Source organism: Alligator sinensis, unplaced genomic scaffold (assembly GCF_000455745.1).
Source record: "Alligator sinensis unplaced genomic scaffold, ASM45574v1 scaffold12_1, whole genome shotgun sequence".
NCBI classification, from domain to species: domain Eukaryota; kingdom Metazoa; phylum Chordata; order Crocodylia; family Alligatoridae; genus Alligator; species Alligator sinensis.
The window spans coordinates 2,508,088-2,526,019 of NW_005841973.1; the positions used below are offsets into that span (position 1 = coordinate 2,508,088).

Below are 17,932 nucleotides of genomic sequence, written 5' to 3' on the forward strand. Positions count from 1 at the left end.
CATCAGTAAATGCTTGCCTTGCCGGGTTTTTTTGCTTAGATCCTGAAATTGTTTTGCAAGGACAAAGCAGCAATTCCCTGTTACTGGCATAACCACACCTGGAGGCAAATACATTCTAGAGAGGTTGTTAGCTGTGATAGTCTAAAGTTAAGGGGAAGGCAGAGTATATTTGCACCTTATAGAATTAACCAAAGTAGATAGACAGCACAAGCTGAACCTCACTTGAGTATCTGTGAGCTGAAACTGGTGCTATCCATCTACTATCAACCTACCTACTTTGGTTAGTCTGCAAGGTACAAATATATTCTCGGTTATACAAAGAACAGGTAACAAGCTACATTCATGATGCCTTCTCGTTTTTCATGCTTTGTGCTTTATGGTCCACTCCAGGCAAAGCAGTGCAGCACGAGGCTCCAGCCCGCTGTTCCTTGCTCTTGTAAAGATGTGATGTGATGGGGTGACCGAGCATAGGCTCGCCCACTGCAATGAGATCTCCAAGGGACTGTGGCCAGACACTTGCAGTGCCTCCAGCTCTCTTCCTGGAACTCTCTCAGCACCCATCGCTGTCTGACTGCAAGTGCAGCAGCTGATTGTGCTTCATGGGACAACAAAGCCCAGAAAAATCCCCACCTAATTTGAAAGCGTGTGGGTCGGCTGACTTCCAAATTTTCAAGAAACATGTTTTATCTGCCTAAGTGCCAGGACCAAAATAGGAAACAATCAGGTGTGCAAGCCTCACTCCCCCAGCATCTCCATACCCAGGACCCCCTGGAGAACCAGCAGTGGCCGTTATCAGGCAGCTCTCAGACCAGAACGAAGACCCCATCCAGTGGTGAGGAGAAAGGCTTCCAGGACAGCACATTTTATCGGCCCTAACTGGGGTCTGGTTAACCAGGAGAGCAGACACAACTGACTCACTACACTCAAACAACAAAAAGTCATTAAGCCACTTAATGCCACTGTGCTCCAGGACAGGACAGGACAAAACCTGGGGAGGGCAAGAGCATCTCGGCAGCTGTGCACCACATCTTAGGATGCTGCCAACGAAAGCAAGTGACGCTGCAAACTCTCCAGCCACCTGGGCTGCGGAGTGTGATCACAGACACGATGCAGCCCGAAACTGGCCACAAAACACCTGGAACCATTTATTGCATGCGTGGGGGTGTCCGGGAGCAAGATTCCAACAGGAAAACCAATAAATACAATCAAGAGCCAACCACTGGCAGGGAGGCAGGCCAATGAAAGAGCCTACGGGGACCAGTGCTGTACAGAAGATACGGGGCCAAAGCTAACATTACGCTGCTGCCGAATTGGGGATTTGCTGAGCTGGGTTGGTGCCTGTAACCCACCCCTTAACCAGGTGGTAACTGGCTTGTTAATTAGAGCCAGGGAATCACTCTCTTTCAAATCTTGCATGTTTTGGAAGCCCCGTATCACGACCCTGCCAAGGAGATGTGTTCTCAGTGGTTGTGGGGCCTGCCTTGTCCTCTGCCCCGCATGGCAGAGGAGGCGTCTACTGTGGACCGGGGGTTCTTGATGGTCTCGTCGACAGACACGATGAGGCAGGCAGCCTCAGAGGCAGCGGTCAAGGCATTGATGCGCACGACGGCTGGCTCCCACACGAAGGCTTCGAAGTTGTCGGCGATGTCCTCATTGTTGATATCTACACCGTACCACATGCCTCCCTGGGAATAAGAGCGGGAAGTGTCAGTGACAGAGAAGGGGATGACACACGCAAAGCCAGGGAGGATGAAGACGGCCCCGAGGTGCCGGTGCACAGACAGGGAGGAGCAATGCAAATCTACTGACCCTGCCAGGAACCAGGGAGAGGCCTGAGTAAGTCCAACACCACCCCACATTAGAGACAGCTTAATAAGAGCTCAGATCCAGCTCACAGACAAGGGAGCTAAACATCCCATTCATATACCCACTCCCGCTGCCCACAGGCCTCCCATTCCCGTGCTCACTGCACCTCTTCCCCAAAGGGTTGAAAACTTAATCTAACATGGAAGAGAAGCTCTTCCTTCAGCGAGACCCTTCTGGCTAATGTTACTCAGATGCAGCCGCTACTGGGGTGGAACAGGGTAAATATCACCCCAATGCTACACAGCAGCTTTGACATGACGTCTGGGAAACATGACTTACAAGAAAAGGCCCAAAGAACTGGGATAATTTAGTTTGGAGAAGAGAAGACTGAGGGGATTTGATAACAGCCTGCAAATACCTGAAGGGTGTTTAGAGCAAGGATGGCGAGAGATGATTCTCTGGGGCCACAGGAGACAGGACAAGGAGCAATGATCTTAAATTGCAACAAGGGAATTTTAAATTTGGGATGAGGAAGAACTTTCTTGCTCTGAGGGTGGGTCAGCATTGGAACAGGCCACTTACAGAGGTTGTTGAACCTAGCTAAGACTGCATTAAAAACAAAAGGTCGCAGGATCTTAAATGATCACAAGCCACCAGGAGCTAGGGGTTTCCAGCTGACAAAGATGCAGGGGCTCTATTAGCTTTTATACACCACTCATGCTAAGCACCGATGTCAAGGCTTTTATCTCCAAATCACGTTAAGTGCCTGACAAATCAAGCACTTTAAAGGAGCAACTCAAACTCTCAGCAAGTTTGCTCAGCAGCTCTAGAAGAGTGACCCTATGGCAGTAATTAAAGAGCGAAGAGACTCTCTCCATGAAGAGACCTGCAGCAGATCTCTATCAGTTCTGCAAACAAAACAGTCAGCAGTGACTACCAGGGCTCCAGCTAAATCCCTTCTGCTTTGCAAGCCCAGGCAATTCAGTGCTATCAGCTCTCCTAGCAGTGCCCGTGTTCAGAGGAGTAGGGAGGGGAATGACCCACCTGCGCATGCTTGGCTCTCAGCTTGTTGAGGATGTTGGTGGCATCAAAGCCGGCATTGTCGCAGAGCTGCCGGGGAATGATCTCGAGGGCTTTTGCGTACGCGCCAATCAGCAGCTGCTGCTTGCCGGGAATGGTCCTGGAGTAGTCCCGCAGGTACTTGGAAAGCTCCATCTCAATGGCCCCTCCACCAGCCACTACAGAGTCGTTCTGCAACAGAGCAGGAGCAAAGGGACTGGGTCACTGCACAGACCTTCTTCTGAGGACAGGCAGCATCTTACATCTGAGTTAATAAAAGGCCAAAAGCTCTCATCTGCCTCAGAGGAGCTGCACCTTGGCCATGCCTCTCTAGTCAAAGTTTTCGTGGGAGTCGGAAAACCTAGGTGTTTAAATTCCAGAACGACTTATGTTTGAAGAAATATGGTAGCCAGCAAATGGAGAAGACCAGGACACCAAAGCATCTCCTATTAGCTTGATGGTATCTCAGTGCCGGGGCGTCCACCTTACACAGGCACTGGCACCAGCTCAGCTTTGCTGGTAATTTCATTAAGCCAGTGCGTAATAGGCCTGGAGACTCGAGTACCCTCTGATAAGGGCTCCTCCAGCTGAGGGTGAGGTATGCTGGAAAGGAGCCTATGCCGCCCCGTGACACCTGGAAGGGGATGTGGGTGACCAGCCAAAAATGTAGCCTGCCTGGCAGGGAGTCGTTTCCTCACTCAGAGAGCAGCTCCAAGGAGCCACTGCTTGGGTGCCAATTTCCACTGCTATTTGCTTCAGGAACAGACTGCCCGTTTCTTCTAGGAGCAAAAGGTTCCTGCCATGCCTAAGGCTGTGACCTACTGCAGAGCTCCTTGCAGCAGACACAGTGGTTAGCACGTTTTGCGTGAGCCAGAAATGCCCCCGAGGTGCTAGACATGCCCCTCCCGCATGACAAGTAACACAGAAGAAGACAACATGGACGTATGCACTTCTGGCTCTCCCAGGACCCAGAGCTGTAGATCCTATTAAGCTGGTTAAAGGCTACATTTGTCACGAGGAGGAATTTGAAGTGAAAGAGACCTCTGCCTTCCAGAAGTTCACAAAATCCCAGGGCTGGAAGGGACCTTGAGGATTAAGCCCCCTTCACATGCGCAGGCCACTCCAGAAGCCTGTCCACTCCACTTCTGAACCACTCCAGAAGCCTGTCCAGCCGCATCTGCTTGAAAATCTCCAATGAATGAGATTCAAAGGTTTCCCTGGGCAGCTCGCTCTACCAGCTTAGAGTCAGGAAGTTACACACTTGATATACGATCAAGGGGAAACGGGGAAAAAAAAGAGGCACAAGGATAGGTAATAGCAAAGCTACCCAGTGCCTCAAAAGGGACCCTGTTAAGGCACCAAAGGATGAACCTAGTGGAATGGAAGAGCCACACAGCACCCTGAGAGACCGCACCCTCCTCTCCTGCTGTCAGGAGGACCAGTGGGTTGAATGGACACATGCTCAGCAGGTCAGAGAGAGCAATTCCACCCAATAGCCACACTGCACGGCAGGCTGAAGAGCAGTTAACTGTAAAAGAGCTGTGTTATTTTAGTTCATTTGAGTGCTGCCCCTTTAGTGGCCTTCCCTTCACTGTGCTCTGAGACCTACAGGGCAGCTTTGTCTAGTGACAAGTTCATGCCCCGCTCCCTTCAATCAAGAGCTCAAACGCTTGACAAATATGAAGAGTTGGGACAGCCTTACCTTGATGGCCCTCCTGACAATCATGATGGCATCATGCAGGGACCGCTCCGTCTCCTCCATGAACTGCTCGGCACCTCCACGCAGGAGTATGGTGCACGTCTTGGCCTTGGGGCAGCCTCTGAAGAAGTTGTACCTGCCAAGGGTGGAGCACGGGGTTAGAGCAGCCAGGGGACGTCCACCCAGACAGCTTTTGATGGATGACAATGAGACAGATCACTCCTGGTACAGCAACCTCCAGCAGATCTCAAGCCCAAGAGGGCAGAGCCAGGCCAGGCCACAAATGGGAGGCAAGTTCTCCTAGGAAGAAAAACCCAGGGACCTTCTGTAACTTGCACCCTGTCCCAACCAACTCTAAGGGGGAGAACTAAGGTATTGGGAGCTGAGCTTAACAGAAGACCTCTCAGGGTGAGCTACAGGAGCCAATGGACCACTGTACCACAGCACCTAACTCCACTTGCACTCACTATGAAATGTTGGAGGAGCTGACCCAGTCACGCCCAAAAGGGGCTGACTTTGTGGTGGGAAAGAAGAGATGCTAGATGTCATTTGCATATCACCATGGGATGTTTTGGGATGAAAGTTGCTACACAAGCACGCAACAGTACATGGATCCTATTATTTCAAGGTTCAGCTACCAGGCCACACAAGCAGCGAGATCCCTTTGCCTTGTTTCCACCTGAAGCCAGGTGTCAAATACGTTCAGGGAAACTCAAACATTTCAGCAGGCAACATCCCAAGACTCCCTTCAAACACAACAGCACAAGGAACAGGTAGGTCATGGCTGAGATGCGCTTACCTCTCCCCTCCGATCTGAACCTCCTCAAAGAGTTCACACAGGCCCAGCACGTCGTCTGTTAGGGCATTAACGCTGGTCTGAATAGAACCGCCGCAGGCCTGCAGTGTGCGGGAGAGAGGGTGTTGCTTTAAGGAAACAGCTGACAAACCAGATCCATGCAGGCAGTAGGGTAGCACTCTCCATGACCACCTAGGCGCAAAGCCTCCGAACTGGCTGGTGGCAGGAAGCAATATGCTAGAGCATCCTACACCAGGGCATGAGTGCATTCTCCTCCTATCTCGAGGCCAGGGCATACCAAGGGCATCAAAAGACTTTCAAGGCAAAGCAGCCTGAAGAGGGGCTAACTGTGCTGCTGTGGCAGCAATACACAAGTCCTACCACAAGTCAGGGAGGGGCAGGGGCTGTAGCTCTGATGCCCACTTGAGGAGACAGTGAAAGATGGCCATCAAGAAAGAGAAACCCCCCCGGGGTAGAACAATCCCTAGGAGCACCACTATGAAGGAAGGGGAACAGGACTACATGAAGGTACTGCCTAGGTGCATACTGCTATAGTTAAGAGCAGTAAAGGTGTTGGCACCAGTGGGGATGCTGTTATACTGGTATAAATTCCTGTGTGAGAAGGGGGTTATGTTTACTGGTATATGGCAGCTTGACCTGTGCCAGCTGGTCAGCTGACGGGAGACCCAAGACTGGGAAGTGGACCGGGTCCAACAGGTCACATTACAAAGACCCCACGAGCACGGCATGTCAGTACTTGAGAAGTCGGTTAAACATCTTCCTCACTAACCGATGGATTCATTTCTCTACCTGCATCTTGGCTACCAGCCTGGGGACAAGCTGCTTGCCTCCCACTGACCTTCACTGGGGCTTGGGCACCTAACTCCAGCTGAACCCCTTGAAAATCATGGTCTTGCTGATTTGCTCAAAACACAAACTCTGTAGAGCACAGCCAACTGCAAGGCACAGGAGCTCTGCTCTAAGCGCTATGCCCTGCTCAGTCTGGCTTTCCATAATCCCCTCCCCACTTAAGCAAAGAATCAATTAATTTAAAGGCAACTTTAAACTAATCTTGGTACCCAGTGCTCCCCCTGTTTGGTCACTCTAGGCAGTGGGAGGGACCTGGCCAACAGACAGGCACCAGGAAGGCTTAATCACCAGCCTAAACCCTCTACTCAAACGTTACCATCATTGTCCTTTTCAGATCTTCCTCCGGGACTCGGCCAGCGCAAAACATGTCCCTGTCAGCAAAGTACTGCGTGGCCACATCACCAATGGGCAGCTTGGACAGGACCACCTTGGCTCCCGACTTGTGGATTTTGTCCAGCTTGTCATACAAAATGTTCCACTCGGCATCCACAATCGCCTGGTAATCCTAGAACGGGAGCGGGGGGCATTAGAGAAGGGTTTGCAGGGTAGTTTCATTACAAAGCAGCGCCAGTGCCATCCCCCATCACCTGTGCAGGGAGATCTCATTTGAATCAAAGGCAGCAGCTTTACAGACTGGGCAAAGCAATTTTAGGTTGCTCATTTTATAACAGGAAATGGAGTCCATTAAAAAGCCTTAAAGAAGCACAGCTCAATAGATCAAGGGCCGGGCTGAGTGGGCAGGAGGAGAGTCACAGCTCAGCACAACTTGAAAACAGGTCAGAAACATTGCACCGATGGCTACGGGGTGTTTAAACAGAGACGATGAGACTGTCACCCAGGCAGTACTGTCACTACAAGGAGAAAAAAAAAAAAAAAAAAAGTACTGCTTCAGGGCTATCCAACTGGCAGTGCATGGGCCACTTGGCCCATGGGCCAAGGGATACCACCCAGTCACTGTTGCCTGCATCATTCCTACTGCTATTCCCACTGGCATGTCTGGGTTCCCCATCCTTCCTCCAGCTTCCACTTCCTGCGTCTGCTCTTGGGCACAAGCGGCATGGACCAAAGAGTCTAGAGCCTGAAGCCCCTGGGCACTTGCAAGTGGAACAGTCCTGTACTACCTGGTCTTTATCTGGTGCTTTCCCTCAGGGCTCAGGCTTTGTGAACCAGACATACAGGCAGTGAGGGGGAATACTCTAGCCACTGATGCAAGCCACCGCTAGACAAAGCTTTAAACAATAAAGGGACCTATTCATTGAAATTAGGTAGAGATTTAAGGGAAATGGCAATTTCTCAGGCTAAAACATGCCCAAGCAGCCAGCATTACACTCCTGTTCATATACAAAGCACCAAGGGATTTAAGTAACAGCACTGCTGTCAGAGCTAAATGTTAGGAACTCCTTTCTGAGAATTTTTAATTGATCCCTAGCATTGTAACTGAAGAGTTTTGCCTTGAGCTTGTTCCAGGCAATGGGAATTGGAAGCATGCCCTGTTTTAAAGAGGTGTTTATCAAGTCCTGGAGGCTCTGTGGCTCAAAGCGCTGTCTGTTTTTGCATCGCCATGACACAAGCCAGGGATTTCTCACATGCATGAGGAAATCGCACTGCTCAGTGCAGCATTTCCCCTAATCACTGTTCTTCTGGTCAAGGGAACCCATGTAGTGGGCTGGAGAAACACACAGCAGTAACTTTGTGACACCTAAAGAGCCCTGCTGTACATTAGAGGCATGGGTTTGGTCTGACCGTAGCCCCCTTCACGCTCTCACCTCCACGGTGTTGACTCGGACTTCGGCATTGTCTTTCTCAGCTTTGAGTTCGAGCTCTATGTTCAGCAAAGCAATCTTGGGCAACTCGTACTTCTTTGGCTGCATCTCAAACCCAGCGTAAGAGAATGTCTTCTTAAAAGCAACTCCAGCCACCAGCTGGGACTCCTGAAAGAAGGAAGGCTCAGGTTAGGGCTGGTCACACACAGCTCCTCTGGCAGGGTTAATGAGCTGCGGTCCAGGAGTCCCCCTTTACGCAACAAAGGGCCATTTACGTGATGCCAGCCAGTGCTTTTGATTTCTCCCTGGAGAACACAAGCGACAGACACTTATTTCCTCTGCTCTGATCCCTCCCAGCACTAAAGACACCACAGCGCAAGGCATTATACAGCATCTGAAGATCAAGAGACAGACCTCTCCAGTCCTGCCAATGTCTTTTCCATTCGTACCCTTTGAAGGTGGCTTTCCTTGACTCAGCCACACATCTACACTTGCACTGTTTTTTGTCATGTTTCGTACTACAGCCCTAATGGATGTGGTTCGGTTTCTGCAAGGCTCTGGCTTGCTCAGCATTGCCCCCTACAGTGGGATCTTTGCTTTGGCCTAACGCTGCAGCAGGACAGCCCCTGTTCCTACCTCCTCCTGCACAACAGGTCACTGGTTCTCAACCTTTTTAGACTCAAGGCCCCCACATGAGACTCAAACCCTCCCTTGGAAAATGCCAGATCTTTGTTTCTACTCTTTTTGACTACAAACACACAACACTAGAGCCATTCTTCTGTTGCAAAGAAATCAGCAAACAGACAATAGGTCAGAATGGTTTTGATGCTCTGGACTCTTACATGAAATTTCAGGGTTTATCTTGCGAATCATGTTCAAGCATTTAAACTCATACTAGCATGCATACTATATGGCCCCCTTAAAAGCATCTCATGGCACCCTGGTTGAAAAATCACTTCACTAGGTAAGCATCACATGGGTTTCCCCAGAGCAAGATCTTCAGAGCTAGCCACCGCAGACAAGGATGCAGTCTTGAGGCCTTAGGAACAGACCTTTCCTCTCAGGGCTCTGAGAAGATGCCAGCTTTCATCCTCCTGCCCCAGGGCTCAGCTCCAGCCATTGCATCATGACACCTCACTCTAAGCTCCCCACAGGTGCTAGCAGTGCCCATACTGCACATCCAGGACCCTGAGGGAGCAGCTGCATCTCCAATGACCATGAGAAAAGTACAACAGCAGAAACACCTTTTATAGGTGGCAGGCACAGAGCCCCAGAGGAATTTAAGACTTTTAATACAGCACGGCCCCAAAAAGGAAGACCTGCACTGTACTCGCACTCCCACCCCTGTTCTGTTAGACCCCTAAGAACAGCCCTGATATACTAACTCTCCATAAAACTGTTCCACGCTTTATATCAAGGCAGACTGTGCCTCTCAAAGCTGGATTCTGCTGTCTGAAAATCCTGCCAAGGAAGAGGTAAACTGCTTCCCTTTGGGAGAAAAAAAAAATAGGTTAGGAACACAGGATGATCCATCTCAGACTGGTGTGAGGGACAATCCCCTGCAAATCCCCCAAACACTAACAGCTTCCAGCTGCAACTGGGTGGATGCTCAAGCCACACCGAGTTAGTAAATTAGTTGTCTGGGTAAGATAATGGCATAATTATAACCTCTTCTCTCACTGGAGATGTTGTGTGGAGTGTTTACAGACAAGAACCTTCTCAGAATAATAATTCGCTCACTGGAGAATAGAGCAGGCGCTACTCTTCAGTAAAGAATTGCCAATCAGAATCCATGCAGGATTTGGGGAGGCAGGGGGCCTGGGAAAACATCAAACCACCGTTGCCACTGCCAAATATATCCACTTACTACTAGTAGTAATGGATACTCTGGTATCACATGAATGGGCATCGTATAAGAACTACAGCAAGCCAACAGATGGATATGCTCCTCATAATCCATCCATCCTGGCCAGTACTAGACCAGTTACAACTTGGTTTCTAGGAGCTACATTGCTCTGGTTTTGGAAGCCACTAGGATCCATCACTCAGGCAGGCATTAAGGATCATCTCTCCTTTGGGCTGCATGTGTGTAAGTCGGAGGTTCCCAACCCCTGAGGCGCTGCGGCCCAGTACCGGGCTGTGAAGGCTTGCCTGCCGGTCTGCAAGGGGGCTGGCCGCCGGTCCGCAGTATGCCAGTCACTTCTGGACTGCAGCATGCTGGTCCGCAGTCACTTCCAGTCCACCGTCTAAAAAGGTTGGGAACCACTGGTGTGACTTTACCCCACAAGCCATGCAGTGTGGGTAAAAGCCCCCAGAGGCCTCCACTTGCTTACTGTTTCCTCACTCAGCATTTTGTACATACTGCAGGACTGTGGAATATAGGGAGAACACAACCCTACCCAATACTGCCTAATGCCTCATGGAAACAAGGAATTAAGAGGCAAGGCAAAGCCCCTTAAGGAACTGTCAGCCAGCTTTGCTGAAGCCAGGGCCACCACTAGGAGATCTAAGCAATCAATTTGGGCTCTTGGGGCCCTTCTGTGCTAACAGGAGACACAGCCAAAACTTACTTCCAGGGCCCCACCCTGCACCTTCTTTATCCCAATCATTTTGAGCTGCAATAAGTCGTCAAGCAACATGACAGCATCCACCACCATCTTGGCGAAGAAATCTTTCTGCTGAGAGATCAACTTGGAGCTGAGGGCGGTGACTGCACATTTCTCCAGAAGGCTTCTCTGTTCTCTGCAAGAGGGGGTGGGGGGCAGGGAATACAATTAAAATCGTGTTCACATACTGATGATTTTCACCAGAATGCCAAAGCATAATTTTATGCATGGATTTTAATTCTCAACCCACCAAGGAAGGGAGATGAGCATTAGCCCTATTTGACAAAGAGGGGAACGGAGAAAGATTAATCTGTTCATTTCCAAAAAAGGGCCCATGTCACTTTTTGACAACCGGAGCCTGAGCATTCATTCATAGTTCCCACTGGAGCCAAGGGAACTGCATAAGCACAGCCCCTCTGAAAATTAAGCCCACGTTAAAGGCCTTTTCTTTTACATTAGTATGTATGACATGAGCCAAAGGAAGGGAAGCAAGAGAGCAGGAACAGACACCGCCCCCCGCAAAGGGCTGGAGCCCAAACCTAAGCATAAGCCACTGAAACCACCGAAATGCATGCTAATCATTAGCGGAACTACAGTACGTTGCATCCAACAGACAAGCCAGGGCTATCGGTCGCCTTGTGGAGAGAAAAATATCCATCTGTGAAGGACTGCCTGCTCATTACAGCACACTGGTTCATCACTATCAACTGCCCACTTGGGAGTACCTCCTTATGCACTTAAGTAAGCCTGTTTATTCTGAGAGATGCTGACCCTCTAGTACTTCGACTGATGTCAGCAGGTGCTGCAGATGCTCAGTAAAAAAGACCATTTAACACGGCAGCCACAGCTTTGGATACCAGAAAGGAGCCACTGTAACAGCTAGAGCAGTGGTTCTCAACCTTGACAGAATCAAGGCATCCCACCCCTTGGGTTCAAGACACCCCTTGGGAAGTGCTAGCTCTTAGTTTTCACTCATTTTTTGACTACAGAGAAATAGAGCAATTTTTCTGTTGTAAAGGACTCAAAAAAGCCATAACAGGGCAGGATGTTTTTAATGCTATGGATTCCTATTTGAAATCTCTGCATTTCTCTCGTGAATCATGTTGGCACACCTAACTGCTAACCCAGGCTGAGAATCACTGGCCTTGAGAGTCTCCGATACAGAAAACATCTAACCGTAGCTACAAATGTTATCCACGCTGATTTTAGTCCCACATTTCTCAACCACGCCACAGGAAGTACAGAAAAAACCCATCACACTGACCAGAATGCTGATCTACAACTAAGCCACCTTTCCAGGCATCCAAATGACAACTTACTCTTTATCCTCCTTCTTCACGGTAACAGCAATCTCTCTGATCTTGTCCACTGCCTGTCAAAAAAAAGCCAGAGCTGGGATTAGCAACTCAAGGTAAAGATTCTGATCAGCTTTCAAGTGTTTTTTTTTTTTTTAATTTATTTCTAATCTTATTCTTAGTTTCCCTGTAATTAAAATATTATGTATTAAAACTATTCTGCTGCTTCTGGCCCAAGTCAAGAAGCATCTGTCTTCTCTTATACATGGCTACTGGGCAACACACCGAAGAAAAGAATCTGTAATGTTACTGCAATTGCTCTGTACAAAGGCAAGAAGCCAGATCTACAAGCAAGCAGGATAAATAGAATAAGCATACAAAGCCCAGGCATGCTTAAGTGCAATCATGGACACTCTTACACAAACAAAAATTCTGTGCACCCCACACTACTTTTATTTCCCTTCCTGCAGGGAAAGAACCCCCAAATCATTATTCTGACAATGACTGACAGACAGGCCTCTTAAAGAGTCTAGGGAAGTAAGGAAGGGTCTTCTTAACCAGGCACTTCCATGTTTTCTCCAGCAGTTACTTTCAAGCTCAAACTTTTGGTTCTTCCCTTGAAGTTCTTACTGGTGCTAATGGCCAGGTCAGACACAGGTGACAGGTGCTAATATTAAAGGGGAAATATGGATGAGAACAACCTGCAGGCTTTTTCCCAGGAGAGGACAAAGAGCTTGACTGAGTAAAGTAGATAAAGGCACAAACATTTGCTATCAGGCACTGGGTCTTAAGGGAACCAGATGCTGTTCTGCAGTGGGACGTGACAAAGTTGCTACTGATGCTACCTCTTCTCTCCAGTCCCAAGTCCAAACCCAACCCCAGCCCACTGCAGAAGTGATTTCTAACTCCAAGCAGGAAACTACCACTTTCTTTCACAGCGCTCCCTTACCAGCTGGGTGGCGGTGCGGAAGGCCCGGATGATGATCTGAGGATGCAGGCCCTCCTCCACGTATGGCTTCACTTGCTTCAAGAATTCTGCAGCCAGCAGAGTCACTGAGGTGGTGCCGTCACCAACCTGCAACACAAGGGAGTGCGCGTCACTCTCGTAGCCTAGAGCCGCCAGGATAGCACTGGAATCAAAGGCAGACATGTCCCAGGAAGACATCCCAGCCCAAGCACAAAAAACTTTCCGACCAGGAAAACAAGCCTGGATTTAGACACAGATATACCATGGCTCTCCGTGGACCCGGCAGCAAAACAAGGACCAAACTAACACCCCAGCATGTCACAGCAGGCTTCCTTTGCCCTTCTGGTATGTATCTCCCAAAACGTGACAGTGGTTCACACTCATACCTCTGCGTCCTGTGATTTAGCAATGTCCACTAATGTCTTAGCAGCAGGATGGATGACATCAAGGAGCTTCAGGATTGTGGCGCCATCGTTAGAGATAGTTGCTTTGCCTACAGTTTAGAAAGGAAGTTCAATTCAGAGGGCTTGAGGGGAAGTACCCCTCAACCCCAAGCTAGAACCCAATTCCTGGGGGAGTTATTCAGGCCTCATGTTAGATGAATGTTTCTGATTAGTTTAACACCAGTAAGATTTACCACATTCACTCTATTTCCCTTTTCCCCCGCAACTATTTCCCTTTGCCCTATTCCCCCAACTACTGCTGGGACAGAAATGATTTCATGGATTTCCCCTGTATCCTGGGGAATTCTGCCGCTGGCTTCAGCTCCAAATCCTCAACTACAGGAACTGCTCCTCAGACAGGACCATCTCTGCTGCATCTGGGATGTAATCATTGCTGCATTTTAGCACACTCCCATAAACTGGATGTGACCATCTAGTCAGCTGAGAAGGAAAGCACAGGCTTTCTACCAAGGAAGAAAGCTAAGAATAGCTGTTTCACAACCACTGCCCTGCAGATGCGACTGGACTGAAAAGGCCTCTTCAGCAGGGAGCGAGAGCAAGTAGGTTACGCTAAATGTCACAAAGGCATTTCAGGCAGGCTGACCTGCCTCTGTGCCACATGAAGGAGCACTGCTGTGAAATGCATGTGTCCGCACACGCTAGCTCCAAAAGTACTGAATCTCAGGCAACAGGGCTGCCTAGGAGTGGCCCTGAGCATATGCAACGAAGCATGCCTGAGAACTGTGCTGGGCTTGAGGTGGGGTTCATAATGGCGCTCCCAGCCCAGAGCCAGCGTAGGCATGCCCTCAGGAGGCCCTTAGCATCCTCCCAGGCTAGAAGAGCTACCAAGCAGTTGTATAAATTTAAAGCATATTTTGCAATAACAGCTTCCCGTATCAATAACTATTCAGGATCACTTCACTGTCCGTGAAGAGAGAAAAACAGTATAAAATGGTTAAAAACTAATTGTTTAATCTTAATTAAAAACAGCAGGTTTTTTTAAACTGTGAATTTTACACAGATCTGTTCCTTAAAACCGTGCTTATAGCAGGAATTCACTTGCTTGCACATTTTACAGTTTTCCTATGTATTTCTGACAGATCTAGCTGCCTTGATTTATAGAGCCTGGAGGATCAGTGTACTCATTTTTCTCAGCTGGAAACCCAAGCATAATTCCTGATTTGCATAACAAATAAAAATCAGTTCAGCAACGTTGGCCAGACCCCTGCTTGGGCAAAGCATGTGGCTAAAGAGCCAAACAGCTGGGCACAGATCTCTGCCTGCAGGCCAGCCCAGCACCACGAGAACAAAGATGTTTGCACCTCAAGCCTGATGTGCACTCTGAGAGAGGAAAACCTTGCACTTCACCGAGTCATAATTATGCCTAGATCTAGTCAGTCCCATAACCCTTCCTTTCATGAGAATTAAGGAGCTTTCTTAGCTCAAAAAAAAAAACAAAAAAAAAAAAAAACAAGCTACCTTATCTCAGTCTCATGGATGAACAACACATTAATGCAACAACTAGGGCTGTCACCAAAAGAACCTGATCTGGCTGAGGCTGGAGAGAAGGCTTTAAATTTGTATGTGATCACAAGGAATTAGACCTACATCAAAAGAGCATTAAGGACTAGAAGATGCTGCAAAGGACAGGGGAGGTGAGCAAGCATTGGATCAAATGCCAAGGTTTTTAACACTGGTGTTGTATTAGCAATCTCAGCTCTAAGCTGGCTCGCTATACTTGCATTAGATTTTCTTTTCTACTCCAGTACAACAACACAGCTCATCGCCCTAAAGCCATTTTCTAACACTTGTGTGTTAACTGGCAGCCCAGGGAAGTCTGTCGCTTCATGCTTACCTCTGTCATCAACAATAAGTTTGTCCATGCCCCGGGGACCCAGGGTAGTGCGAACAGCTTCTGCGATGACCTGGCAGGCATTGATGTTGCTCACAAGCTGGGGAACGCCCTGGGAGGTATCCGTGCCTTCCTTCAACAGGATAATTGGTGTTGGCTGGAATGACAACACACCACACAAGGGTTTACTGCAGTTAAAATACAATCTTGTAGTTGTGCCAAAAAATAACTGCCCATTGTCAATTATTTAACTTTCACGGCCTATCAAATTGGGAAGTCAGTTGACTGTTTTATGGCGTCCTTAGCTGCAATTCCATAATTAAGACCGAATCCCAAATTTACGAAGTTCATAAGATCGCATGGCTTAGAAAAGGCCCGTGGCTCCAAATAAATCTTACATTTTAGGGATCTGGTCCTGCAAACACTCATGCTTTATTTCAGACTGCAGCTCTAATTATAAAGTCTTAGGTAGACAAAGAAGTAAGGGAGAGCTGGAGGCTGAAGTCACTACATGGACAAAGGAAAAGCTGGCCCGCTGACTTGGAAGAGTACATTCCTGTTTTGAAGCGTTTGGTGGTTTAATCCCGACTGAATTCCCTGAGTTTCTACATCTTGTGGGTCTAATTACAGCACTCTTTTAAGGTATTTTTAAATCACTGACATTGACTGAGAAAGACTCGCATCTTTAAAAGAAGCATCTGCTCCTGCTCTTTAGGTAAGAATGTATTTGCAATAAAATAGTTACCAAACTCAAGTTAACAAGCAGCTCCAGCTAACACTAGTGACATTCCCTGGGATTGTACTGCAATGGTCCTGAGAGGCTGGATGCAAAAGGAAATAAGCAGTATCCACACTAACGGCACAAACAGCAATGTGACTGCAAAATTGGTGAACCACCAGCACAGAGACAGGGCTCAGGTATTTCTAACACTAGCATACAAGTCACTGTAGAGATTTCCAAAAGACCCCAATAAAAATATCTAAGCACTGTCTACACTACCGCTCCCACCAGCAAAGCTGCACTCAGAAGAAGCTGCTGAAGTGCAAAAATAGGATTTTTTTGTAACATAAAGCCAATAAAGGCTCACTCTGGTACCTTGCTGATGGGACAAGGCACTGGCTGACTTCAGAGTATAGCCAAGAGAACATCTGATGGGTTTCAAAGACTGGGGTAGGTGACACCTCTTCAGCATGCTCTCTGTAGGGGATTCACATCCAATCGCCCTTCAAAGCCTGCTAAGTTCAACTTCCCCCAGTGTAACCACTCAGAAAAATCAGAGCATGATGCCATCTCTTAGCCAGCCTAAGACAGCGGTTATTAATATTTTTAGAACTGAGGCACCCCTTGGAAAATGCCAGGTCTTAGTTTCAATTGATTTGGGTTTTTTTGCTACAGAAAAACAGAGCCATTTTTCTGTATCAAAGAATTCAGATAGATCACGAGTCAGGATGTTCTTAATACTACGGTTTCCTATTGACACCACTGAATCGTGTCTGCACACCCAACACACCTAACATTGCGTGGCACCCCGCAGCACCCTTGGAAGGACCTCGCAGTGCCCTGCTTGAGCATCACTGGCCCACGACACATGGAGTGGTCATGTCTCTGTTCGCTGTGGTTGCAACATGGGGGATCAACCCAGTGGCAAGACAGCTTAACAGCATCCCCGTTTGAGTTTGGGACACTCGCTGCACTGCCTTTGGGGGCCTTCAGAGGGAAAAAGGCAGGGCAAGAAAACGTCCTGCATTTACTCAAATCTAAGACGAGGTTATTCCCCCCACCAATCAGCATGGGGGAAGTGGGGAGTCTCTCGTCTTATATTCATGTACAAAACAGAGGCGAGGGTGGGCAGGTGGCTGTTGCGGCTCTGACTCTGGCCTCCTGCCCACCCCTACTTTCCCTCTACAGCTTCTGCCCTTTGCCCTCACCCCCTTTTACTGTCAAGCACAGCTCAGCTCCAGCTGAGGACAGATTCCTTCTTGGGCACAGAGTACAGATCCACAGGAACAGAGACAGACCTGGCCAGCCAGCAGTGCCAATGCTGCTGCATGGCCCAGCAGCCCCCGCTGTGCTTTCACATGCTGTGCTCCATGATCCAGGAGGGAACAGAGCCCAAGCAGTGCCTGACAGAAAGTGGGTGGGGGGGGGAAAGAGACTATGGACAGAAGAGGACAAGGGGCAGAGACTGTGGGGAGCAGAGGGGGGCGGGGAGGGAAGAGGAAGGGACTGTGGCAAGCTGGGGGTGGGAGGGATTTCATAGCCATTAGGGCTGGAAGGGACCTCACAAGATCGTCGGGTCCAGGCCCAGGCCCTGTGCCCAAAGGGCAGGAAGTCAGCTGGGGTCAGCTCACCCCAGCAAGATAAGCATCCAGGCATTTCTTAAAGGTATCCAGAGTAGGTGCTCGCACCACTTCCGGAGGGGAACCTATTCCAGACTCTGCAGACTCGGACGGTCAAGAAGTTTTTCCTTACGTCCAGTCTAAACCAGTCTTCCAGCAGTTTGTGACCATTAGACCTCATCTACCCGTGGGGCGCCCTCATGAACAGACGCTCTCCCAGATCCCGACGCACACCCTGATGTACTTATCGGCTGCCACCAAGTCACCCCTGAGCCTGTGCTCCTCCAGGCTGAAGAGTCCCACGTCCCTCAGCCTCTCCTCATCAGGCCTGCAAACAGGTGGGAGATTGTGGGGAGTGAAGAAGACTGTGGTAGCACAGATTGTGGGGAACTGGAAGGGGGGCCAGGTGGGAGGAAAGGGCAGAGGGTGGTGGGGG

General features: G+C 49.0%; 1 protein-coding gene across 1 annotated transcript in view; it reads right to left on the reverse strand.

Moving 5' to 3' along the window:
- Positions 1–1,121: 1,121 nt before the first annotated feature.
- The window catches only part of CCT7 (chaperonin containing TCP1 subunit 7), a 17,780-nt gene continuing 969 nt past the window's right edge, over positions 1,122–17,932 (reverse strand). Inside the window, exons 2-12 of the mRNA XM_006020901.3 lie at positions 15,160–15,313; positions 13,248–13,354; positions 12,844–12,969; positions 11,919–11,971; positions 10,564–10,735; positions 7,997–8,161; positions 6,547–6,735; positions 5,364–5,461; positions 4,568–4,700; positions 2,851–3,057; positions 1,122–1,685 (exon numbers count right to left, since the gene is read on the reverse strand). Of these exons, the coding sequence (XP_006020963.1) occupies positions 1,461–1,685; positions 2,851–3,057; positions 4,568–4,700; positions 5,364–5,461; positions 6,547–6,735; positions 7,997–8,161; positions 10,564–10,735; positions 11,919–11,971; positions 12,844–12,969; positions 13,248–13,354; positions 15,160–15,313 (1,629 nt within the window). The 3' untranslated portion in view covers positions 1,122–1,460. The remainder of the gene's footprint in view (positions 1,686–2,850; positions 3,058–4,567; positions 4,701–5,363; positions 5,462–6,546; positions 6,736–7,996; positions 8,162–10,563; positions 10,736–11,918; positions 11,972–12,843; positions 12,970–13,247; positions 13,355–15,159; positions 15,314–17,932) is intronic.